This window comes from Rousettus aegyptiacus, unplaced genomic scaffold (genome assembly GCF_014176215.1).
Source record: "Rousettus aegyptiacus isolate mRouAeg1 unplaced genomic scaffold, mRouAeg1.p scaffold_m13_p_17, whole genome shotgun sequence".
NCBI classification, from domain to species: domain Eukaryota; kingdom Metazoa; phylum Chordata; class Mammalia; order Chiroptera; family Pteropodidae; genus Rousettus; species Rousettus aegyptiacus.
This window is the reverse complement of record NW_023416292.1, coordinates 6,961,988-6,988,012: the sequence shown is the minus strand read 5'-3', so window position 1 is coordinate 6,988,012 and position 26,025 is coordinate 6,961,988. Positions and strand designations below refer to the sequence as shown.

The 26,025-nt window shown below is 49.6% G+C and overlaps 1 protein-coding gene across 3 annotated transcripts in view; it reads right to left on the bottom strand.

Moving 5' to 3' along the window:
- The window catches only part of CAMK1G (calcium/calmodulin dependent protein kinase IG), a 30,829-nt gene extending 8,906 nt beyond the window's left edge, over positions 1-21,923 (bottom strand). For 2 of the 3 annotated variants that reach the window (XR_004955101.1, XM_016158572.2), the window contains exons 1-6: positions 21,665-21,923; positions 10,885-11,005; positions 6,038-6,166; positions 3,215-3,289; positions 1,022-1,160; positions 256-379 (exon numbers count right to left, since the gene is read on the bottom strand). Coding sequence is in view for 2 of the 3 variants with exons in the window: in XM_016158572.2 (XP_016014058.2) it covers positions 256-379; positions 1,022-1,160; positions 3,215-3,289; positions 6,038-6,166; positions 10,885-10,976 (559 nt within the window). In the remaining variant the exon portion in view is untranslated. Of the gene's footprint in view, positions 1-255; positions 380-1,021; positions 1,161-3,214; positions 3,290-6,037; positions 6,167-10,884; positions 11,006-11,104; positions 11,177-21,664 lie in introns of those variants that run through there. The other variant, XM_016158575.2, reaches the window with a different exon arrangement.
- Positions 21,924-26,025: the final 4,102 nt, after the last annotated feature.

Below are 26,025 nucleotides of genomic sequence, written 5' to 3'. Positions count from 1 at the left end.
GCAAGAACCAAAGTATAGGTCGGGGCTGTGGGAAGGCCTCAGGGGTAGGCTGTCTTTAAGATGTTGTATGTGGGAGCATCAGGGGTAGTTCTGGACATCAGTGGATTGGCTGGCTTGAACCTCATAAGTGAATGTTCTACCTGGATCACTTCCGAAATTGAACCCTGTCTCTTCATAACCACCCTACTCTGTGAATAATATCCATGTGGCCGAATGTAGCCAACTGGTCAACATCCTTCCTTCTCCCACACTCACCTACGTAGCCTGGGGTCCCACAGGCAGTGGACATGACACCACTCTGTTCCATCTTGGACAGACCAAAGTCTGTGATCATGATCTTAGAATTCTCTTCAGGGGTGAGGTATAGCAGGTTTTCAGGCTGTGGGAGAAGAGAAATGTCATGTAGCGTTGGATATAATCATCTGAAACACACATCTCTTTCCCTCCCCCTAACGTATCATTTCTTAGAACGCTACACCCCAGGGTTCTGATTTCAAAGCTCATTTCTCCCCCATTTTTCCCTCGTGCCACACACCTGCGCCCTCAACCTCTGCACCCCAGCATTGTGTTATTCTTATAGCCTTGACTTTGCTTAGCTTTATAGTCTCTGATGTACTAATCTCTCCTTCCCTTATCCACAACTACACTACAACTGTGTTTTGAGGGAAGCAACCCTTGGTTAACTGTCTCTGATCTCTTTAAAGTCTGGTACATGTCTCGTGCAATGTTGACCCCAAGTATTTATTAAATTTGAGTTTATTTTTGGCTGGGTTCAACACACATATGGATTATCTTGGTATCCAAATCGGGCAAGGCCTGGAGAAAAGTTCAGGAAAAGGCTGAGGTGCAAATTAATAACGCCTATTGGTCCTCCAAGGTTGTTCATCTAATGGCAGAAAGGGTCTCAGGAGTGAGCTCATCCAACCCTCTTATCTCACACAGCTCAGACTGCCCGTGACATGTGCAGCCTCCTCAAGGGTCATTTCTCTGTCCTCCCCGCCCCCCCTCCCCCTGAAGGCACCTTTAAGTCTCTGTGGACGATGCCATTCTCATGGAGGTATTTCACGGCCGACAAGACCTGCTGGATCACCAGGCTGGCATCCTTCTCAGTGTAGACACCCCTCTCCAGAATCCGGTCAAAGAGCTCCCCGCCAGAGACGCTGTGGGCACAGGGGCAAGCGTGGGGAGTCAGCTCTTCTAACGGGTCAAAATAATGTAAATGTGTTTTCTCTACAGCCATGGGGACACAGCTGAGCTGGAACAGACAGACACCCCCAGACGGTGCAGAGAGGACTCGTCCCTCTGGTCCCCCAGTACCTCCTAGGGTGCCTGCAATGATATCGTATCACTAGGGTGTCATTTCTTTGGACCACAGCCATTGACCTCTCCCTGGAAACTTCCTTTAAAATGCAGCATTCCCCTGGCGAGTGTTTGAACAGAGCTCGTTTCCTTTTCTCTGATGACACACGTAGGGAGAAGTGAAACGCGAATCAGGCGAAGCAGGGAAGAGAAACTGTGCAAATGAGACTGACTGTGCTTATGTCAGGAACTCTTTCCTCGTTTTGGAAAACTGGGCTACCTAAAGCTGGAATTATGGGGGAGAGTTACAGTGGTATTTTGAGGCTCACGTGGTAGGTTATCTTAGGAATCGGGGGATTTTAAGGTCAAGTCTGATCCCCATCTCTCAAATAACATGAATTTTCTAGTCAGTATTAGACCATATCAGTGCCAGAGAGCTCACTGCCTCCTAAGAGAGACTGTTTTATCTTTTGTCATCTTAATATTTCTGCCTATTATGACAAAACCCAACTCCCTGCGGTTTCTACCAGCAGACACCAATTCCACCATTGGGCCCATTAGGGCCCCACAAAACAAAAAGAACATCCCTTCATATGAATCTTTTCAAGTATGTGCAGACAGTGAAATGCTCTCCTGAGGCCTTTGGGATAAACATCCCAGACTGCTTCAGCCATGAGCCAGGGTTTCTAATCCCCTTCCCACTGTTCTGTGACATTGGATGTGGATGTAAACATGTGACAGGGAGTAGGATTTCTCCAATCAGACACCCTACTCCTTCTGTTTCTGTTTGGAAGCTGTGGAAGATGCTTTTTGTATACAAGTACAAATTCCTGAGTCGGAGCATCCTGCTTGAGGAGGTGTGGTGGCTCTTCAGTGACTTCTGAATCTGCCCACCTTCCTGCCCCTCCTGAGCCCTCTGAATGGCTATGTGCTAATCCTGTTGAACTGGCTCCATTAAAGTGCCACATGGCCCTTCTTTTGTTATTGTTGCTTCTGGGGCCCCCTCAACCTTACTCTCCTGACTGCTTGCTACCTCTGATCACTGGGCCTCAGGTGAGCCCAGGAGTTAATAGGCTGCTAAGGCGTGAATTAGCTCATTAAAGTTTCTGAGGAATCAGCCTGTTGGTCAGAAACATTGTGTCCAGCTCTGCAGAGATTGCAGTGATGTGTGCGTGTGTGTACTTCATATACAGAACTTTCCCTGAGCCCAAGGGTGATCCCTCAGGAAGACTGACCACAGCAGCATTCTCAGGCAGAACTCTTATTTAAATATGACAGGGATGCAGAGACCTTTCTAATGAGGCACCATTTCTGTCCCACTTATGGACAGACACACACAGTCGCAGCCTGTTTTTAACTTTGGATGGCTCTCTTTTGAGAAAGGTTTTTCTTTATATTGAATTGAAATCTATCTACCCGTGGCTTCTACTCCCCTAGTAATTTTACCCTGGAGTGATGTTAAAACATTTCATATTCAGTTTGATGGACATGACTAGTCAAAATGGACTTAAGCCATGGTTCCTGAGAAGGGTTCTGGAGGCCCATTGCTACACTTTCAGTAGTAGGAGGTCCAGAAAGTTCGAGGGGAGGGGCTGGGGCAGCAGGGGAGGATGAACAGGTTGGGAGTCACAGCTATTTGCTGACTGGTAAGGAATATTTTAATGACTGGTAAGGCCGTACTGGGACACATCAACTCAATAATCAATCCTAGTTTTTACCCCTTGGTCCACATAGAACATGTCCACACCTAGAGGCATACCGATCTTCAAAGAACTCTTGGCATTTCAAACCCTCTTGAAATAATGCTTGATTCTGTCTTTTAATCATTATCCTTCCTTCGCCACCATCCAGCCTCCTCTCGGTTTCCCAGGCCCCCCGAGATGTCTGTGGAGGAGGCGGGTCACCTTTCACTTACAGCTGCATGACCAGGTAGTAGTGAGTGGTGCTCTCATAGATGTCCTCCAGGGTCACGATGTTTTCATGCTTGATCCTGGGGAAAGTGAGGATCATCACGAAAGGTATGGGATTTAGGTTATCCAGACAAAGAATACAGACTCAGCCCAACTGGACTCTGATTCCTGGGAGAGATGCCAACGTTTAGGGAGATAGGTTCCTTGTGAAGCCTTCCGAGTAAGTAGGCACCACAAAGAAATCCCAGAGAAAAGATTGCCTGATTGGCCTTCAATTCACATTTTTGAATGAATAATTGATCATCCTGCCATCAAGGAACAAATGTTTCATTGTTACTCCAGGGATCTCATTCGATTTTACCAAAAGAAAAAGTTCAAAGAACTGAAGAAAGCTAAGGGAGCATCTACCACTAGGTCATTCTACAAAATGAGTATCCAGATCTCCCTCAGAAACATCACAGAAAGGCTACTGCAACAGGAGGGATTTAGGTTAGCGAGGCCTCCTCGTGGGTAACCATGGAGGAAGCATTGCAGAATTATTGTTCCAGGATGTTGTGAGAAGGCAGATGCTCATTTTTGAGGTCAGTTCTGTGGGATGCCTTAGATAAGTGATTCTCAATCAGGGGCTATTTTATCCCTCAAGGGACATTTGGCAATATCTAGAGACATTTCCGACCATCAGGACTAGGGAGGAGAGAGAGGCCACAGGCATTTAGTGGGTAGAGGCAGGAATGCTGCCAAATATCCTACAATGCACGGGATAGTTCCCAACAGAGCAAAGAGCTATCTGGTCTAAAATGTCGAGAGTGCTGAGAACCCTGCCCTAGAAGACCTGTGTCTGTGGTTACTCGGAGGCTGAGGCGCGCAGAATAATCGTGTCAGCTGAGGGGCTTGGCCTTCCAGCCAGCAATTCTGTGCATGACTGTCCAGGAAGGAAATTTCTAGGAAGTTTTACTCATGGCCGTGCAGCACAGGAGTTAAGAACTTGGACTCTTAAGTCAGTTGGGTCTGAGTTCAGATCCAGCTCAGGCATTTATGAATTAGGTAACTTTGGCTGGCTTACTCAGTCAAATCTTCTAAGCTCGCTTTCCCTGTCTCTAAAGTACATCTCTCTCACAGGGTTATATCAGTATTAAAAAAGAAATGCATGTAAAATGCTTAGTACCAGTGCCTGGGGAATACTAAACACATAATTAATAGTATATATCATCTTTAAGATATTTCTAAAAATATAGATGTCTTGCAGTGGTTAGCTGATGGATTCGACTGTACTTACAAGCTGACAATGCTAATATTAATTCATTGATGATTCACTCACTGTATAACTATTTATTGAGCTGATTATGCTGTTAGGGGCTAATTATACAGTACAGTGATAAGAAAGACCACCACAGCCATTGCTCTCAATGAGTTTAGAATCTCTCTGCTCTAATCTCCCTGGAGCTGACCCAAATCTCCAACGTCCTACCAAACACCTTCATGTAGAGATAGATGGAGACTTATATTCAATATGTTCCAACCAATTCCCCTCTATTTCCTCCAAGCCTACACATGCTTTTTTGTTCTCTATCTCAAGCACTGATTTTATCGCCCACTTAATTGCTCAACTCAATCATTTTTAATGCTTTTCTTTTTACACTTTTTCCAGCCAACCCCAAATCCAATCACTTCTCTCTCTAAACTGTCTCCTAAGCACAGACTTCTTGCCACCATATGATCCTGCAACTATCTTTGCTTGTACCCTCATCTCTTGCCGAGATTATTGAGAAAGTCTTGTAATTGGTCTCCCATTCTCTAGGTTGGCATCCTCAATCCACCCTTCACCATGCTAAGAGGGATGACTCTAAGATATAAGTCTGATCATGTGACTCCTTACTTAAAATCCTTCAATGACTTTTCTTTGCCCACAGAATAAAAGCAACAGCCTTTATCATGACATCTAAGACTCTTTGGAATTAGGTCCCACTTGACCATTTTAGTTTCATCTCCCGTCCCTTGATGGTACTCACTCTAAGTTCAGGGGCTTCCAAAGCTAACATACCTTACACACACCTTACACTTCCATGACTCTATGCTATTCTTAGTCTGAATTACCTTTCTGCTTCTCCTGCCTCCAAAAAATTCTACTCATTCATGAAGGTCTCTCTTCTCTGAAAATGTACCTAATAATCCATACTCATAAAAACACACATGCAGGCAGAATGAATCTCTGTCTCCTCCAAACTCTGCCTTATGCCAGCATGGCTCACATCCAATGGGATTAGAGTTTGTGAGAGGCACCTCTGTCTCTACCCAGAAAATGTGAGCTCTTGAGGGTAAGGAACTGTGTTGGCTTCATCCTTGTGGTCAATGCCCGTTACACTTTTGGCACACCACAGTGGTCCCACAAGGGTTTGTTGTACATTGGTAATTTGTTAGTGTAGCCTCCATCATGATGCTTGGGACGCTGAACCTACATTTGCTGTGAGACAAATTGAGGTTAATTTCTAAGTCTTATGCTGCCTCCTTAATTATCGATTCTTCCTGGAGTTGGCCCTCAATTGATTTTTGTTCCATTGAGCTAATTACCCTCTGGTCTATGTGCACAAACCAGCTCTGCTACCAGTTGGTTCACTACTCAATTTGTTGCCAAAAAAAATAAAAAAATCAGCCAAGACAGCTGTCTGGCTAAACTTAGCTGATTGACCAGACTGACCCATTAGCTCCATCAAAGGGAACAATGACATTTGGTTTAGAAATCCAGCCCCAGTCCTTCCCAAAGGTAACTCATGAAGGAAACGTTGTGATCCCATATATGTTGAACCTGACCAATCCTAAGACCCACTCACTTTTTCAACACAGCGATCTCATTCTCCAGGCTGCTGTCCCGAAAGGCAGGTGACTTCTTGATGCACTTCAGGGCAAAGAGCTTCCCTGTTACCCTTTGCTTCACCAGGAAAACTTCCGAAAAAGCTCCTCTGAGTAGAAGATGCCAAGAAATAAAAATTAATACTAGGGGGCTAGAGAATCAAAACTAAAGGGCCAGTGAAGGAAGATGTGGCCGGCAATTAGTTTCCATTGTTATCGTGGGCACCGATGAACTGTGTTGATGGCAGACCCTATGTGACATTCCATTATTTTCTTTCTTTCATTCGTCATGTGGGAAAGAAAAGATTCTGCTACAGATTCAGTGACTTTGGGGCAGTGGAGTGGCTGCCACTTCCTGGATCTATAATTCGGAAAGGACTCCCAGACACTCTGCTTCTCTATGGAGAGATTTTCTCCACTTGGCAGATGGTGATCATCACCATGAGCTAATTATTAGAAACAAAGAGCTGAATAGTCTCTCATTCAGTAGGATCGGCAAGGACCACAGACTGAACCCAGCAGCTCTGGGCAGGCTTCTGAAGACAGAGGGAATGGAACCCAATAGCAACATGGGGTAAGATCCAAAATTATAGGCCTGCCCATGTTAGAACCTCAGGTTTTTGGGTGACATATCACTTAGCTTCTGCATACCTACTTTCTTCATCTGAAAGATGGGAATATCAATAGTGTCTGATTCATATGGTGGTTTAAATGAGTTAATACATGTAAAGGGCTTAAAACTCTTCCTGACATCTATTAAACTACGTGTGTTAGATACTATCATTGTTATAATTACTATTATTATTTGGGTGTCACTAGGGAAGATACCTGGTGATAAAAAGAGGCGATAAAGTTTCAGTGAGGAAACAGCTGAGCCACATTCTCCCCTGCCACATGGGCAATCAAGAATGAAGGCCCGATAGCAGTCAAACTGGTGAAGGAGCTTTGAGATTCTGCAATTGAAAATATGTGATGTTTCCTATGAGTCTCCTGCACTTGGATCTGAGTTAATCAGAGTCTTTGGAGCTTGTTTAGTCATTCATTCTTTCACTCATTCCTTCAGTCAAGGTTTATTGAGCATCTACTGAATCTTAGACACTGGAAATAAAAAGGTAAGTGTTTCTGAGCTTAAGAAGCCTGTAGACTAGTAGAGAACATAGACAAATAAGCAATTAAAATTTGATTTGAAAAGTGTTATCAGGCAGCGAATGCTTGTTGAGCTGGCAGAACCTCTGTGTTAGGCACTGGGCTTAGTGTTGGTCTAGCTTAGAATCTAGTATGAGAGAGAGACACATACAGACAAGAAGTGTTATGTGACCACAGAAAATGGAGATGTAACACAGGGCCTCTGCCATGGTTGGGCAGGTTTTTTTTTTTTTTTTTAAGGTTTAGTAAATGTTTCCATCAATTTATTTTCTGTATGCCTTTAAAAAAAAAATCGCAAGTTTAATACTAATGCTTTAAAGTATTGTATACCAAAGCCAACTCTTACTCATGCTGCAAGTTGGTCTATGTTCTCTTCTGTTTGCCGGATGATCTTCAATAATTTCTGCAAAGAGATTCCTCTTCAACAGATTATATGCAAGAGTTAAAAGCTGGACAGCAACTTTATGAAAATAGTGTGAACCATAACAGAAGAGGTCCATTCCCAACTCAAGCCCCATGCCATAATCACTTGCATCATTAGCAAACTGTGTAAAAGTTAGCACTGTACAATTCCAACAGATGCCGTTCACCTTGGAGCCACTGTATATCTTCATATGATAATTATTACAATAGTCTTCCCCCTGCAGACAACGGTCGAGAGAAAAGGGCGCTTTTTCCTGATGTGTACAAAGTGACCACTTGGGATAGATGAGAAGGATGTAATTGATGGCTGTCTGATTTAAGAAGATCCTGTGCTCACTTTAAAGGGATGAATGAGAGTTAGCCGAGTAGGGGGAAAAATTTGAAAGTGATGTTTCAGGTGGGGTTGGGGAAGAAGTGTGAGAAAAAGCAGTGGGGTAGGGAAGAACGGCATCTGTTGGAATTGTGCAGTGCTAACTTCTGCACAGTTTGCTAATGATGAATGTGATTATGGCATGGGGACTCCAGTTTCCTTATCGATAAAATGAGAGTGTTGGACCACGTGACCTTAAAGATGTCTTTCAGCTATGACCTTTCAGGGTCTGCCTTCAGAATTCTCCCTTTCACCTGTATCTTTAGAACTACACATTGATGAGCTCCTGATTCCAAAGTGGACACCCACTCTAGATCCTCTTGTGAAATGAGATCAGATGAAAGCCTTCCTGGGGTGCCATCTACACTGAAGTGTATGCCAGCGGCCCCTATTGTGGCCATTCTGTTACTGCCCTTCTGCCTTGGGGGTGGGGGGCGAGAGGATGGTAGGGGCAGCGGAGAGGGAATGAAGACTTAATCGCACCACCTGTCAGGCTGAAGAGCAGAGGGCTAGTTTTGAGCAGCCCAGGGTGCTGGGGTCAGGGGGCAGGACAGGCAGAGCCTGCAGAGCTGGGAACGATTGCGATTGCTTCGAGAGAACCCCGTCTGTGTTTCTGCTCTGAACAGCTTTTCACTCTTGCTGGGACCCTGGGGGGTGGGGACCAAGGAGGAAAATCTCTTCCTAGGCAGTGAAAGAAAAAAGGTTGATTTGGGTGACCTGCCCCCTACTGTAGACCAGCTTTGCCCAGGCTCCATACAGCTGCCGCAGGGCCCTGGAATTGTGGGTGAAGTTTGGGCAGATTTGGCAAAATCTTGGTGGGCTGTCCAGAGAACCTGAAGACTAGAGGGAAGAGGCTTTTGGCACAGGGTCCTGGTGCGTCCTGAACGGGGGAGTCTGCTCTGCCCAAGTGCTGCAACAGTGACTTGTCCCCTGTCTTGTTCTCTTGGCCCTGCAAATTAGTGCGGCACTGGATAGTTACAGCCACCAAAAACACTTAAAATATAGATTCCTGGCTGCTGGGTCCTAAATCCCAGTTTGGTAGGTCTGGGGCCAGGAATCTGTATTTTTCAAAAAATTACCTAGGCTAAAGTAATAGGGAATTATTATTCATTTCCTTGACTGTGACAATAATCTTGTGGATATAGAAGAACATGACTTTATTCTTATGAGATGCAGACAGAAGCATTCACCAGAGGTGCTGTCATGATGTTTGCGACCTGTATACAAATAGTTTAGTGAAGAGCGTGTGTGAGTGTGCATGTGTGTGTGTATGTGTGTAAAACGAATACAGCGCAGTGTTAACAATTTTTGAATTTAGGAGTTGTGTATGTTGGAGTTCACTGTACTATTTCACCTTTTCTTTACTTAAACATTTTTTTTTATACTGTACTATTTCCTTTTTCCCACCTTTTTTCCCCTTCTTTATTGAGATATAATAGACAATTAGTTGCATGTATTTACATTGTACAATTCAATGAGTTTTTTTTTTTTTCAATCATAGTTGGCATACAATAATATGCCAGTTTCTCACTTAAACGTTTTTATAGCTAAAAGAAGGATAAGCTTCCCAGGAGACTCCGATGTGCCCTGGTTTAGAAGCTGCTGTGGGAGATTTTACTGAGCTCCATGAGGCCAGCAGGTGTCTGTCTTCTGATTGTCCTACAGCACAAGCCTGAGCAGACGGTGAATGAGCTCCTGTCCTCCCAGGCTTCCTTTCCCCTCCTTCTCTTGATTTTTTGGGCTGCTTAGCAAATCATTCTGATTCACTCATGAGCCTGGTTCCTCTCTCTTGCCAAAACGCCCTCTCGAGCCACCCCCATCTTGGCAAGGGCCCTTGATGGAGGGCCAGAGCTCCGATGACCAGCACCACAGCTGAGATCCTCCTGCGTGTGCAGAGCCTGACCCTTGCCTGGCCACGGGGTGCCCAGAGGCCTCCTGTCAGGGCTGACTCTGGCTCCTCTCAGTCTGCAGTGCGAGTGTGGGCAGGCTTCACTGCCTGAGGTCACTGCCTCCCAGCCAAGGCAGAGGGAGCTAAAATTAGCTGGAGTTGGCTAAAGGGAAAGCTTGCTTAAATGGACAGTCTACTAACTGCCCCTCACTTCCCTGGGCCCTGGGCCCAATTAGCTCTGACTAATTAGCTGACCAAATGGGGTTCAGAGGCGATGGAGGCCAGGGGCCCAGAGCTGCTGCCAGCCTACGTCAGAGACTGTGCTCTCCCGGAAGAGAGGCAGGACTAAGTAGAGAGTCGGCTCCAGACAAGCTCTCTGTTCCACCAGCCACGTCATCGTTGTCGGAGGCTGGGCACAGACGCCCCAGAGGCTGTTAGGAGTTTTCCAGCACAAGACTTCTACATGGTACAGAGAGAATGGTGGGGCGGGGAGCTGATTTAGGTGTGCATAACCCGCCAGCTCTCCAGGGCCCCCAAGAACCTTGTCTTGCATCTACAGTGCACAGTGGGATCGACCTGGTCACTACGGGAGAAATGAAGAAGCTGGGTGAGGAGGACTGGGAAAGTTCTAGGGTCACTGACTCTCCAAAAGTGCTCCAGAACGTCCCTTCTTGCAACCAGGGCAAGAACTCAGAAGTCCTGGCAGATGTGGGGGGCAGAGCTCCCTAGGTGGGCCAGGCGGTAGAACCCGGGGTTGGGGGAGAGCTGGTGTTCCCCCACGGCTGCGGGGTAGCAAACGTCTGCTGCGTTACCCCACGCTTCCTTCTCGTCCTCTCGCCCCCAAGACCCCTACTCCGCCCCTCTGGGTCCCTTAGAGCTACGGAGGTGATGCCACAGCAGCCTCAGTCCCAGTTCCTCGGTCTCTGCTGGCTTGGAACAGCCACTTCCCAAGCCCCCCGGCAGGCAGCCCAGCCGCCCCCCATCGCTCAGCCCTGACTCACGATCCCAGCACTTCCATGAAGACGAAGGTTTTCCGGATGTTCGTGGTCTGTTTCTTCCAAGAACTGCAGTCATCTTCTTCCTTTCGACCCATCGCCTCCAGAGTTGAAGCTTCCGGGGATGCTTTGTTTGAGGAAAAAGAAGACAGGGACTGATCAGCTAATTTCTCAAGTTTCTCAAATAAGATGAGAACAAGTTGTAAACAGAATTGAAAATACTCACATCCTTCATGTAACAAGTAGAAGGAAGGAATTGGAGCAAAGCCTGGATAAGACTATCCTTGCTTTCTAAATTTCTACAACAAATTTATTAAACATCTGCTGCATGCCTGTTGCGCTTGCCACATGCTCAAGGGGTTCAGAGCCTAGTCTACAGTGGAAACTCTGCTTTGCAGAGTTTAAAGGCAATAACACGTGCACATACACAGATTAACATGGGAACATCCACCTCGGGGGGATCTGAGCTGAGCTGAGGCGTTTCCTGTGTGGCCAGCTGATCACCAACGTGTTTATTCACGCTACCGAGTCAGGCTGACTTCCTGTCATCTCAGCTTTGCCACCTCCTCCGATTATTTCTATCCCCACCTCTCTCTTTCTTGGTTAAGTGAATGAATGGTAGATGAATGAGCATTGTCTCCTCTGCGACTCCCACAGCATTTAGCACAGTGCTGAGAAAATAGTTATTCATTAAAATTCAAACTGAATCACGTCCTAACTTTAATATCAGAGTCCTAGAGTCACCATACTCACTCAACAGTCAACACCTGTGCTGTGCTGAGTGCTGGGTATGTGCTGATGGACAATGCCACGGACAATGGCTCTGCCTTCCTGGGGCAGGGAAGCCTGAGGACACGGGCAATGAGCAAGTAAACCAATGAGTGCACAGTGACAAGTGTGGGAAAGCCATGAAAGGACAAGACCCAGGATTGTAACGAAGGCAAACAGGGTAGGTGTTCTTTAGATGAAGGTCAGGGGAGGCCTCTGAGAAGGTCAGATTTCAGCTGAGACCAGCAGTTTAAGAAAGAGCCAGCAAAGTGTTGAGGAGCATTTCAGCAGAGGGAATGAAACACAAAAGTCCACAGCAGGGAAGGACTTGAAGAGGCCGAAGGAAGAGTGGAGCTAGGGCAGTGTGAAGTCCGCATGGCAAGGCCCGGCGAGGGGGCGGGAGAGGTGGGCAGACGATCATCCCGAGGCGGGCTTAATGGACTCCGTTAGAGACACTGGGTTTTCTCCTTAGGGAGACTTGGAGACAGTGAAGCATGTTTAGCAGGAGAGCTAAATTACACTGCCGAGGTTTTGAAGAGCTCATGTTAGCTGCTCAGTGGAGGATGGTGTGGAGGGGGTGAGGCTTGATACGTGGAGAACAGGTAGAGGGCAGAAACCGGCGAGGGGTATGATGGTGGCTTGGACTGTAGTGGTTGGGAAGGAGAGAAGTGGTGGGGGGGGGCTGGGATATATTCTGGGGTCCAATAACCTATGATACCAGGTGATGTGCCTAAGCGGGGGGGAGGACCCGGGGGGGGGGTGAAAGAAGTCTAGACCGACTCTCCTACTTCTGTAGGAGCGCCCCGGGGTGATGATGCCTTTTCCAAGGTGAGTACTAGGGAGAAGCGTGTTCTTGGGGTGTGGCTGGAGGGGGGTTGGAGGGACTCTCTGTTCCTTTGGGTACTCTGCCCTCGCTAGCCCACTACAGCTGGAGGGAGGGGCACTGAGTGTCTGGGAATTGTGGGTGTAATGCATTTCTGCCAGTGCCCTCTCCCCTGAACCCGACAGAGAAGTAGGAAAGTATACTAATGGCTGCTCTTCTTAGGCCGTGCCCCCCCACTTCATTAAAAAAAAAAAGATTCCAGTAGAATCCATGGGGTCTTCTAACAGATTCAGGACAAAGAGAAAGTCTGTGCCTTCAGAATTCAGCATTAGGTAAAGAGCATAGGTTTGAAGGTCGACTTGAGTTCAAATCCTACCTCCACTCGTTACTAGTTAAATGGCCTTAAGCAGACTCATGAGCTCTTCGGGTCCATTAACTCATCTATAAAATGGGGACAAAGCCCCTATGTTTATGGTGAAGAGTAAATAAAATGGTCTACGTAGAGACTTAGCACGTTGTCTCACATGTCTCAAACAGCTTTAAGAGAGAATGTTTGGGGGATAATAAATCGATGTTTTTTCATTACTGGTGATCCCCAACTGGAGGACTCGTGTTGTAGAATAGGTTCTACCATGTAGGAGGAAACCTCTTCAGTCATCGAGATACAACTGTGGGCTTAGACCCTGGGAATAAGAAGAATGCGACACAAGTGCGGTCTTTGCTAGAGAGGACAAGGCATGAAAGGACTGATACTTTTGCCCCTAGTGGACACTGGGAAGGAGGTGGGGAGGCAGAGGGTGTAGTTGTCAGGAGCACACGTCTTTGCTAACATCCATCCGGGAACGGGGAGGTTGGTGATGTGGATGGCTGGGCTTCCCAGGACGCTGTGGGCGGGAGACTAAGCCCAGGGGAACTCTGACTGCAACCACATGTGAGAGCGTAGTGACGGGGCAGGCCTAGGGGGAGCAGCTGAGTGAGATGCTGCTGCACGAACTGCAGCTGTTCCCCAGGGGCTACGGGGGGCTGGAGCCAGCTCGTACTCGCTCGGACAGGTGACTGTGCACGTCTCTTCCAGCTTCGTGGCCTCATGTCGTTAGTGTGAAGTTGGCCGCGGTGGGAGGATTTAAGGCATGGAAACGAGCAAATGCTACAGTCGGAGCTTCACCCCACTCTTCCCCTGACCCTCCAAGAACCGGACATTACATATTTGCCAGCTCCCCTCTGCCATGCCCCTGGCGAGGCGATGCATTGCACTAGACGGAATGACGACTGGAGTCTGGATGAAGAGACGGGTACGGCCAGGGCGCCTACGGTAGAAGTAAATGGCCGGGATCAGGGCCTTTGGTGGAGGGTGTTGGCGTGATGTTCCATAGACCACATGGGACCAGTCACACCTCAGGTCACTAGTCAGCCTCTGGTGAGATCCCGGACATCCGGGATCCAAGGTCCCTGGTAAGTCTGAGGCCCTTTCTTCCATATTACAACTAAGTCGAGTAAGCATCTTATAACATAAAATGCCACCTTGAACTTGAGCGGGGGGAATAAAGGCCATCTCAAGGCTGTGTATTTTCCTTAAAGACACTAGGTTAGCTACATGACACTATTAAACCTGAGACGTTATGATGGACAAGTTCGAATGCAGAGTTTCTCATTTCCTTTTTGCTGACTGGCGGGGTAAGGTTTTTATAGGAAATGAAGAAGCTACACCTACTTTGCACCTTTTAGTATGGGGTGTAAATTTGCAACCGGGCTATATAATAATTGGTGGCTATTACTATGAAAAATACATTTGAGAAACGTTAAGAATTCCTTCGCATTTGATACAGCCAAATGTAGACCTGGTGGCGTGTGCTTGTATCTTCAGGCCCATTTGCTGATTTTCTCCTATTGGCGGGGTGGCAGCTCAGAGGGACCACAGCTGTTCGGGGCCCAGGCACCGGCCCGAGGAGGACTTGCCAGCAGTGCAGTGGCAGGCTGACCCTGGACTTGGAGGGCACAGTCTACAAGGTAGAGACAAATGGACACTGACCGACAGAGACTGCTTGAGGAAGATGAATTATTAGAACAGGGAGCTATCTTTAGCCAGATGCCACTCTGCAGATTCTTAGCCCCAGAGCTTCCACTTATCGGAGTGGTTGACATTTGGGCCTGGACCAAATGCTCCTTACTATGTAGACATACGGTAGCTGAGAAGTCTTGAAGAATGTAGGGGATGAGGGCAAAGTGGCGGACGTTAAAAGGAGCCAAATCTAGAGGGTTATTTTGTGCGTCTCCTCCTCTGACGCAGACACTGCTTTTCCAGGCAGGGAGCCCATCGAAAGCCTTTCCAGCTCAGGCCCATTGGCTGGGCAGCACCCATCACTCCCCCTTCTGGAGCCCCCGTGGAATGACTGCTTGCTCTCCATCTCATTATCAGATCTGTACTCACTGTTCCTTCTTTCCCATCTCTTAAATAGCTTGAAAACATAGTATTCTTAGCCTAAGCCAGGCTATAAGAAAACATCTTTCCCGCCCACCCCTCCTCCCATACACTCCATTCTAACAATTTAGTTCCATCTTCAGAACTATATGGAAAAGTCAGGGCCCCAGATCTAAGCCCTGCTTCCTTCTCACCCCTCCTTGACCTCAGAGGAGCCCCAAGGCTGCTGTGCCCTGTGTAGGGGAGATCTAACAGTGCACCTACATTCTGATGCTGCGTCCTGCTCTTTCCCTTAAAGCCCCCCACATCCACCTTCATTCTTGACTTCTGTAACCTAGGTCCTTTCAAAGGGAAAGAAAACAAATTCTGAGAAGGCTGACACTCCAATATTGCTCTCAAAGTACTCCCTACTTCTCTATTTCTGGCGACAACCTCTGTTGGGCTTCAAAGCTCCACAACAGCCACCGAAGGCTTCTCGGAGATTCAGAGCTGATTTTACGGGCACAGCTCAGGTGATGCCGAGGACGTTAGCATTCAGGGCCGGTGCAGGCCCCTCACCCCTCAGCAGGGCCAGACCCTCAAGAATCTTCTGCAAAAGTGGCTCCCGGCAAAGGAAATGACGTTAGTACATGGAATCATCTTTGAGTTGTGGAGGTAACACTTCTTCACTCCACAAGCACTTATTGAGTACCTCCTGTATACTCACTGGAGTAAACACAGGCATTTCTATGAGATGAGGCTACCCTGGAAAGTGCTTACCATCAAGCTGCAAAGACCAAGCAGAGGCATAGAAATAAGTCCCTGAAAACACAGAGCAGTCGACAGGAGCTGGCAAATGAAGGGGCACATTGGGTCGGCACCAGAATGGCTCCGCGGTCCCTGGTTGGTCAATTGCTTACGTGTGGGTTTCCCACAACACGATGTGAGAGCTTAAAGGGCAGGGGCCCTGGATTCCCCATCTGGGAGTCCCCAGTGCCTGGTCCTGAGGCTGGGACATACTGAAGGTAGAGACCACATTTATGACGTGAGTGATGAGGCGGAGAACCCGGGGGCGGTGGGGAGTGCATTAAGGAAGGCTTTGCAGAGGAGTTGGATGAGATGGTGTTGAAGGGTCAGGGGATGAATTCCTGCTACTGCTCTGGAGAGGAAAGGCAGTAGAAGCCCCGCACCCTGGGAAGGGCGGGCAGTAGGACCTCCTCTCTAAAGCTCTCGCGTGGGGCTCTGGCCGGGGCACAGCAGCAGAGAGGGAAGAATCTGCTTGGCTTCTCGGTCACCATCGCCACTTCAGGGACAGATGATGTAGGGCCTGGGATGGGCTCTGGGCCCAGTTCTTGGTAGGCAGAACTCCCCTGGGATACTCGAAGAGGGTCCCCTGACCATTCTACCTAGAGGCAGCCCCCCAAAGTCACTCTCTAAGGTGATCCTGAGCCCATCTTCTGTGACACCCTGACCGTAAGAAATTCTTCTGCTTGTCTGCTTGTCTGAGGTCATAGCCTCAATAGAAAGCGAGTCCACGTGGACAAAGACCAGGTCCATTCCTTACCTCCCCTGGGCCTGACTCAGTGACTGGCTTCGGCTCATGCTCAGTCGTGTGTTTTGGCTGGCCTCCCTGGACTCTTGGGGAAAATTCCCACCGCTGGGGAGGTGACTACGGAGGGAAACGTACTTTGCTCAGGTGTGGGGTGGACACCGCCTCTGGGCGCAGCCCTGGCCGAGCTTCTGTGACTAGCTGCGTGGCCCCTGGAGGCGTCCAGCCTGGCTGTTTATGAAGTACTGGTGAGAGGTCTTGGGCTGTGAGCCCGGGAGGCAGGCACCCTTCACATGCCTCTCCCATGGGGCGTCACTGTCCTTCTCTTCCTCCCAGGCTCCATTCGGTCACGAGAGCAACGTGAGCCCCAGACAGAATTTTAAGACAGATGAAGTCGCCAGCGGCCCCTCATCATCAGCATCACCGTACCCTGAAGGTGTCAGGCCACCTCATGACCCTACCCTGCCCTGGACCTTCTCTCTGGACCCTGGGTCCTGCCTGCCCTCCTCCACGTGGCCTCCTTATCAAAAGTTTCCCACTTCGAGTCACAGCCATTGAGAACTCTGCTCTGAGGTGCTTATTAAGTGAATCTGCTCGGCTTATTGCTTCAGAGGGCCACCCCTCCTGACACGACGGCCCAGAGTCTTGGGAGCGCCACGTTTTAATCCGGACGCATTCAGTTCCATTCAATCTAGTATGTGTTTCCCACACCCACAGTCCAGTTCCTGAACTGGACACAAATGACAGGAAGGAGAGAATCTTTGAGGAGCCCCCTCTGCAGCCTTCGACGCACAGATAACGGCTCTCAGTGCCACTTACAGGGAGAGCCAGCCTGCCTTCACAGGTGCTCGGCTTGGGGCACAGTACGCAGGCCTCCGAGCCTCCCCACGGGACCACTGCGGCTCTTTCGCTCCCCTCAGGCGACTCAGGCTACCCTAAGACTGCTTTGTGCTTCCCCCGCTTTCCATTTCTTGGTAGCATGACTCAGAAAGGCCTGTGGGTCTTGGGAGAAGGTCATCCGTTGGATCATCTGTCCTAACAATGTGCTGCTCTCTGCCTCCAGGCTGGGGCACAGGAGTCACAGCAGTACCTAAATTACCTGGCTCTGAAGGGGCTGAAGGCTAAAGCTGGGACATTTTCTTGCCCAGGCCCCGCCGTTTCCTGGACTCGGGCCCATACTGGACTTGCCATCACCCCCCCGGGTTGGGAGCCGCCCTGGAAGGAGCTCAAGTGGTGGCTGCAGTTTGGGCTTGGCTCCAGGGAGCTGTGCAGCTCCAGGCAGATCACTGTACATCTCTGGGCTCCCACCTCTCTCCTTGGAAGAAGGGATTGGACCAGATTAAGGTTCCCTGAAGTTTGCTTTTTGGAATATTAGTCTCAGGAGACTCTCTGCACAAAGTGGATTCGCCGCCCCTGGTTGGTGAGTCGTGATCCACATTACCTTATGAAATAAAGGCTCTGAGGACCATTAAAGGCACCTACTCGATGCTGTTCAACTGGGCATCCCCCATATTGACTCTTTCCCTTCATATCTACTTGCACCCCGGGCATCTAGGGTTGCTCAGAGGTTACTCTGGAAAACGAGGGCCAGTCTCTCCCTGATGCTCTGTGATCCTCCCTGTGCTTGAGCGATACATGAAATTTCCAGCGGCCATCCCTCCCAGCCCTGCTCTCCTTACGGACTCACAGGCACATGGCTGCGTCTGCGCCGTCAAAACCCGTTTCCAGTTCATTGGCTGCAGCTCAAGTGGCTGGTCGGCTGGCCGGAGCCCAGGCCTGGGACCCTAAAGCCTGCTGGAGACTTCTGGCTGGACAGAACCTTCATGGAACACGGACCCCGTCCCCCGCCCTCCCACTAATCCTGAATCTCTGCTCGCCAGTTTCTGTTCATAAAATCACTGAGGAAGGATGTTTGTCAATTGCTTCCTGCAGTTTATTTCAGGCTTAAACCACATTTAAGTTTAGTCAGATTCCTCTTGCTACAGCGACAAGCCAGAACTCATTGTTGCTTAAGGTTTACCATGTGCCTGTCATCTTTAGGGCTTTGCTTGGTGGCTGAGAGATCGACACTTAGGAGTCACGAAAGAGAGAGAGAGCTGGGTGGGCTCTTTATTCTTAATGTGCCTGTAACCATGGTGGGCCTCAGTTTCCTCATCTGCTAAATGGGAACAATGATCTCTTTCTCGGCATTCCTGTGGCTGTGCAGTCCATCAGTGGGCATGCAAGCACCCCACGACCTCTGAGGTGCTAGGTGTTGGGACCACACCACAGGCACATGACTCAAACACCGTGCACTGGGGAGAAAGAGAGGGAAATGAATATCTGTTTAAAGAGCTGTGAGCGCAGGACACTGGCCATGAAGCCGCTCTCCCCCCTCGGCCTGTCTCAGCTCCCACGTGCCTCCTGCAATGTGAGCATCTCATCTCACTGTGATTCTGAAGTGTTTAAAGATACATAAATTCTTGTACATCATGGCCCTGACAGACAAACCGACTACTTTATCTGGTACTCACCAAGGAACAGGGATCTGTTGCAACCTTGTTGAAAACACTGCCCGAGTTGGTTTTTTTCCATGGGCCATATGCCGCTCTCCCCTGGGGCACCTTTCTAAGGAGTTTTCAAGGGTAATAGTGTGCCTATTACCACACGCTGCCTTTAAGCTTAACTCCATGCAAGAGGTGCCTCCTTTGACCAGGTGGGGGGCTAATTTCTCCAACCTGCCCCAGCCAGGCGCTCTCCTGAACCTTCCGGAAAGGAAAGCGAGAGGAGGGATCTCCAGCCCTCCAGCTGGGGAAGGGGCACAGACTGCAGGACAGGCTGAGCTCAGGGTGGCTGTGGCAAGGAGCTCTGCGTTACCAGCCTGCCCTCCAAGGTCACAGGTTCGACAGCCGTCAGAGCCCCTGCAGCCCCCGCCTCCCCGCGGGCAGCCCCCCACCCCCACCTCCACCCCCACCCCCCGCGCCGGCCGCCTGGCCGCTGACCGTGGCGGGCGCGCCTGCAGTTGTAGCGCCGCGGCTGCTCGCAGCCGGTTCACAGACTCAGCTGCTCCCCCTCGCTCATTCATCCTGCAGCTCATTCACTCCGAGGGCTCTGGCAGGCTGCGGCTGGGCCCCATCCCTCGCAGGCGCTCCGTGCGGCAATTTATTTCTGGCCGAGTGCAGTGTGTGAGCGGGCGAGAGGGAGCGAGGGAGGCTCGCTTCTCTTAGAGGGGATTCTTTTCGGCCCCAGCCGGAGGCGCCGCAGGCCTTACAGTGTTCGCTGCCCGCCTGGGCTGGTCACCTGGGGGGGGGGGGCACCGTGCTAGGCACTTCACCTGCACCATCTCCTTTAATGCCTCACTGCCCCTTTCAAGGTAGGTATAATTAATCCGTCTCATAGTTGAGGTACTGATGGGTAGAAATGTTATAAGCATTTCTGCCCATCAGTACCTCAACTATGAGACGGATTAATTATACCTACCTCGAAAATGCCCCAAATCAAACATGACAAATGACGGAGCCCAGTCCATCCGAGGCCTCTTTGTCCCCCACCATGTAACCTGTTGCCTCTTTCCTGGTGGTGGTTATCGGGTTTCATTTCCCTCTGTCCTCATCCGTAGGATGCTTTCGTGCAACCTCGACCCCTGACTGCTCGCCCCGGAACCGTGGCTCGCACTATCTGGGGAAAGGCGCACCCCAGAACACCGAGACCTCTCCGCACTGAGGCTGGGGCTGGGCCCCAAACATCATTACTTGAGCCCCTCCAGGCTCTAGCTCAAACTTTTCCCACTCTACCCTCAGGCTTCCCAGAGTTTTGCCCCCTCTTTCTAAAGAGTGCTCTTATTAGCACCCCCCTCCGACCCCCAACACACACACAGACACCCCAGCTATCTGCAGTATCGTGGAAAGGTCACGGTTTGCCAGAAGATCTGGGTTCAGATGCTACTGCCATCAAATGGGTACTGCCAGTCCCAGCTCTGCAGCCCCAGGCAAACCATTTAACCTCTTTGTGTCTTGAAGTTCCCACCTGTACTAAGGGTGAAACGCTACTTGCTCCACCAACCCGATGGGCTTGTTCTAAGGGTGATCGATCAGAAGCACATTATCAATGGTAAAGTGTGGTCCCCATATCCGGTATTACTAAGCTCTCTGTGTTGTGGCCTCTTGGGGCTCATCTCTGGCCCTGGTGAAACTTGGGTTCGTAGGAATTTCCAGGGGCCAGGCTCTGTCTGCAGCCTCTGGTCTGGGAAAACTCATCTCCTTACCCAAGACGGAACCTGCTTGACTCTCTTGACCCTTCTCAGTGATTTTCCTCGTGATCGAGTTATCTGGCTCCAGAGCAAGCAGCTGGCCAGCCACGCACTGCAGCCAGACCAGAGCCAGCCCTGGCAGCGCTTCCAGGAGCCTCAGGGTTAAGGTTTGTGCGTCAAAGTTACGTGGAGAGAAGGGGCGACAGTGTGGATGGGGGGGGGGTGAATCCAGAGCTCTTTGACCATCTTCACCTGAGAAACCGAACTAGGGAAGTTTAAGGACCGGAGGGAGATGGATGCAGCCCTGGGGAAGGTGAAGGAGTCATCTTGTGACTGACAGCTTATGCCTCGCGCTCGGAGGCTGAGTTCTGCATCCTAATGCAGCCAGGGACAAGGATTTGGAGCCTGTCCCTGGACCCTGCCTCAGGGACTGGGGCCAGTCTGCCTTCCTTCTGTTTGCAGAGCCACAGGCTAGTTACAAACCTCCTTTTTGCCCACTGGCTGTCCTGATCCTCACCGCAACCCAGACAGGTAGGCAGAATGGGCTTTGCCCTATTTGACAGATGGGGTCAGAGAGGGTATGAGTTGAAGGCTAAATAAGAGGCAAGGGTGCAGCATGCTGGGGGTCCAGACACTCTACAGATGGACCCCCCTCCCCCAGGCACAGAGCCTAGAGCTTTGCCCCTGGAATGCAGGCATTGCCAAGGGGCAGAGACAGATATGTTGCTCCCCTTTTCCTGCCCAGAGGCGCAAAAGGTTCCCACTCAAGCCAACCCTGAAGTTATGGCCAGATGGCTCCCCACGGAGGTCCCACCTGGACCCCCATTCAGACTTATGTTCCAAGGCAGCTACAACTTACCCTTGATACCACAAGAATCAGGCAACCCGGGAACTGGGGCTGAAATAAACACCCAAGTTGCTCACAGAAGTGGCTCTTCAAACCCACCCGGTAGAAGCCACATGCCTCCCGCTAAGCAAGGAAACCTCCTAAAACCAAGAAAAGAAGCAGGTTCATCTTACCCAGGGACTCGGAAAGAATTCGCTGCTCGTGGTCTCCCACTCCAGCTCCTACAGGTCTGTGAGGATTAGCTGCTCCAGTGCTTTAACAAAAAACTGAATTAAAGGGGAGGAATGCAGGGGTTTTCTTTCCCAGGACCGTAACCAGGCAGCCTTAAAGGGGAGGAAAAGTAGCTAGGTGGCTTGCATGTCTCATTCTTTCCTCTGCTCTGCTTTCCCTCCCTCTGAGCAGTATTTAGTCTGATCCAGAAAAAATGCTTGCAGAGGGGCCTTTTTGTGCTTTGCGTGCGCACGTGTGCGTGTGTGTGATTGTGTTTGTGTTACTGTGTGTGATGGAAAGATAGGAAAAATAAAAAGCAAACACAGAACAACAGATTAGAGGTTTCCATTGCCTTGAATGGGATGATAACAGAAAATCCGAGATATCTAGGACCGCCTGCCTCAGTTTCCCTCTTAACCACTCAGTTGTTAGGGCATGTTGTCTAAAAACGCCTTCCTGTCTCCCTCCAACGCACCTGCACACTGCTGGCCTTGGTGAGCCACAGAGCTGGGGATGAATCCCCCGCCACAGAGACAGATGCTGGGTATTACAGGAGAACATGGGGCCTCTTTATGCCGAGTTCAGAAGAGATGTCCTTGCAGGTACTGATCAGCCACACGCCCGACACGAGAGGCTGAGGGTGGGGATGGAGCATCCATTGCTTGGGTGTTGGCACAGGTGACCAGGGAACTGAAGGGACATTTGGGAATATTTCTCGAGGAGGCAGAAGAGAGCTTTTGGCATGACACATAGACACTTACGTACACGTACGTGCACGCACACACGCGCATGCACCCATGCTTGCAGTTTCCCCCAGTTCGGAGTCTTTTAGTGGCCTTATCTCTATATTTTCCCCAATATCTCAGCCAAATATTTATTAAACATCAACTCAGTGTCCAGTAGAGAAGAAAAGACGACTATAATATGGAAAACAATCAGGGATCTGTCGGTAGCTAAGTGGGGTACTATTCACTTGTGTCGCCATGGGGACACTGCTGTGGGCTGGAGACGTTGGAAAGGTCTCATGGAAAACTTTCAGGGAAGTCAGCCTGAGCCTCCAGGATGAGTGGGGCCCGATCTGGGAGGCGTGGGGGCGGGGCGGGATTAGGAAAAACACAGAGGTTGGAACACACACGAGGCATGCTGCGAATGACTGAATGACTGACGGGGTGGCCCTGCGATGTGGTGGGAGCGAGGCTGACCTGGCAAGTGCTTTGGACCTGGCCGCAAAGTCGCTGTAGGTTCCTTTGCCAAGAGCGTTTGTGGGAAGCCAGTGGCGGTGTGCTCGAGGGTGGGAGAAAGTGGAGAATGGAAAGTCAGCAGGAAGATGTGAGCGGAAGAGGCCAGAACTACGGGGGTGGCAGGAGTAGAGAGGAGGGCGTGAGCTCGGGAGGTGCCGATGCCTGTCGGGGAGCGCCCTCCCCTCACCCACGATGTCCGGGCACATCCAGCACATCCAGCGTGTGGTTCAAGAGGACATTGTCAGAGGGAGGAGTGGCCATGTTTACTCACTAGGCGCTTACCTCACTGCTCCCATGTGGTTATGCTTACCCCCCAAAAAACAAACTAAAGGGGCCTCTTATGGTTTGGTGTAAGCAGGAGAAAGGAAGGTTTGCTCATGAAGACAGAGCAGTCCTTCCTTGTCTTACTTTGGTCTGAATTGTCTTTTATATTTAATTACATCTCCAGATTGAGCTTTTTGGATGTCAAATGGCAAGACGTAATGAAGCGTCAGAGTAGAAAAGGGAAAGGACAATAGCATTCATTCATTCATTCATTCATCCATTCATGCAACGAATAGTTATTAAGCTCCTACTCTGTCCTAGGCTCCGAACATACAATAGGAAACAAGACAGGCACAGGCTCCGCTCTCATGAGCCACGTTCTAGCGATCACGTCACATTTTAAACAAACAGATAACTACAATGGTAATAAATGCTATGAATAGTTTAGCGCATTATGAAAGCATACGATACAGGGACCTTATCTATCCCAGAGGAAGTAACTTCCATATTAGAATCAGAAGGAAGACGAATTAGCTACGCGAAAAGTCGGAGAAATGAAAGAACGGCACATGCGAAGGCCCTGGGGTGGAAAGGAGCCGCACCTACTGGAGAGTCAGCGGGAAGTGCATTATGGCCAGACATAGACGTGTGCGCGGACGTAAGTGTATATGTGTCATGCTGAAAGCTACCCCCGTAGAGGGAGAGAAGCCCCGCACACATCTGGCGAAGCAGGGAAAGGAACATATGGTTCAAGGCCTTGAAAGTACGACCGGAAGGATAATGAACTAACATCATTTATTTCATAACACATTTCCTGTTCGAACAAAGAATGGCATAGCACAGGGAGTGGGGGCAGGAGGTAGAGACTTAAAATACAGGCCGGCGGAGACAGGCTGGCACGCAGGCGTGAATCGATGTAAGACTTGCTACTTTAGTGTATATTTGTTTTAAAAATAAGACGCCAGATTTCTAGTACTTCCGGGAATAGCTGCTGCTGTGTCTTGACGCGCATTGTTCCTGCAGCCCGCGAGCTGCTCGTCTTTTCATGTGAGCTAGACCTTTAAAGGGTCCCCTCCTTGGAGCCTCCTTCCTGGGGTCCACAGACAAAATGGACGACCCTCTCTGTTCTCCCCAAGCCCATCTCCACAATGGTGCCCACCCTGCTCCCCCGGGGTAGAAACTGGCCTGATACATGTCAGGGTTATCCACCAGTGACGGGCCCTCTAAGGCTAGAAACCATGTATCCGTTACCTTGATGCCACCATCTTGCCTGGCAGAGAGCATGTTCCGCAAGGGTCTGCAAAATCAAAGGGCTGAATAAAAGCTCAGTTTTCTGGTGTGTCCTGAGTCTGCCGCCATTAACAGAGGAAGGGGAAGGAACTCGGCACATTAACGTGAGCTGCCCTGTGCACGTGCAGAATCCAGAAGAATATTCAAAACAGCCCATTTCTTCTGGTTCATGTTACATCTTCAAATTCCTTTAGAGTCTACAGAGAGTTGGGCATCAGGTGGGCCGTTCAGTCAGGATCTCTGGCTGAGTCCCTGTGACCCTGGCCGCCTCGTGGGGGAGATTCCGGCCCATTCCACTCGGACCTTCTCTTTCTTCTCCTCTTTCCCATGATTCCTTCTATTTGACCAAAGAATGGAATAAGCTCAGGGAGTGGGGGCAGGAGGTAGGGGCTTACAATACAGGACAGCGGAGACAGGCTGTATATTCTTTCCTCAGACGTTCCTGTCCTTCTCCTCAACCTCTGCTAAGCTTCAGCAAACATTCAACCATACCTAGCTCTGCCCTTGGGCAGAAAGGGGGGTGTCATTGGCTCTTATAAGTAAGATGTCTACAAGGTGACTAGATTTTCACCTGATTCCCTCCTCATGTGTTTGCTGAGCATCTGCATGTCGAAAGAATCTTCTATTACCTCCAATTGCTTTGGGTCACATTCCCAAAGATCCCCAGCTCGGTATGTGCCACGTTCTAGGAAGAGGTAAGGGGCAGGACACAGACCGTGGCTGCGGGCCTCGGAGTTTTTGGCTGACGGCCTGGTCGGTTCCCATGTGGAACCTGCTTCTGGTCCTCGGTGGAGGTTGCGGTACTGTTCTCCTCTGTGTCCATCATTATCTGCACGTATTCCTGTATCCACAACTGGAGGAATCAGTCATGACTCTCCAAGGTCACCAGTGTGTGACCTTGAAAAACAGCCAAAGAAAGGTCAAGGGCAGCCATGAGTATCACTTGTCTCATCCAAACTTTTATCAAGGTCACTGACAGAGTACCCGATTGTCCAATTTGATTTTAATCTCCTTTTTCTGTTTCTTCCTAACCCTCCAGGGAATGAACAAAGAACAAAGGGCAAGGACATAAAGACAAAATTACGATGATGAGAATTTCGCCAAAGCATTTAGCCCACATCATCATGAATAAATAGCTCTTAGATTTTGCCCCAGACTAGGTTAAGGGGACCTAGCATTTGTCCCCATAGCATCTTTATTGGCCAAGCCACCTCGGATGAATCTAAAACTCAAGGGTCTTTCTGTTCTCGCATGTCAAGTTGAGCCAATGATGTCAGTTTACTCCACAAGTCTACTATTGGGTTCAAATGAAATGAAAGGATGTGTACGAAACGTGAGAAGAAATGTTGCATTTATTCCCAGTTGAAATCGCGTTCGCCTCTAGGTCTTCCCTGCATTGGGCAGAGTTATAATGCAGCAGGACTGTCTTGGCTTCTCCAGAGAGACCTGGGGTAACGGCTCCCTCACTCCCAAGAGCGAGCTGCCACTGCCCTCTAGCGACGGCATTCTGCCCAGACCTGGCGTCCATC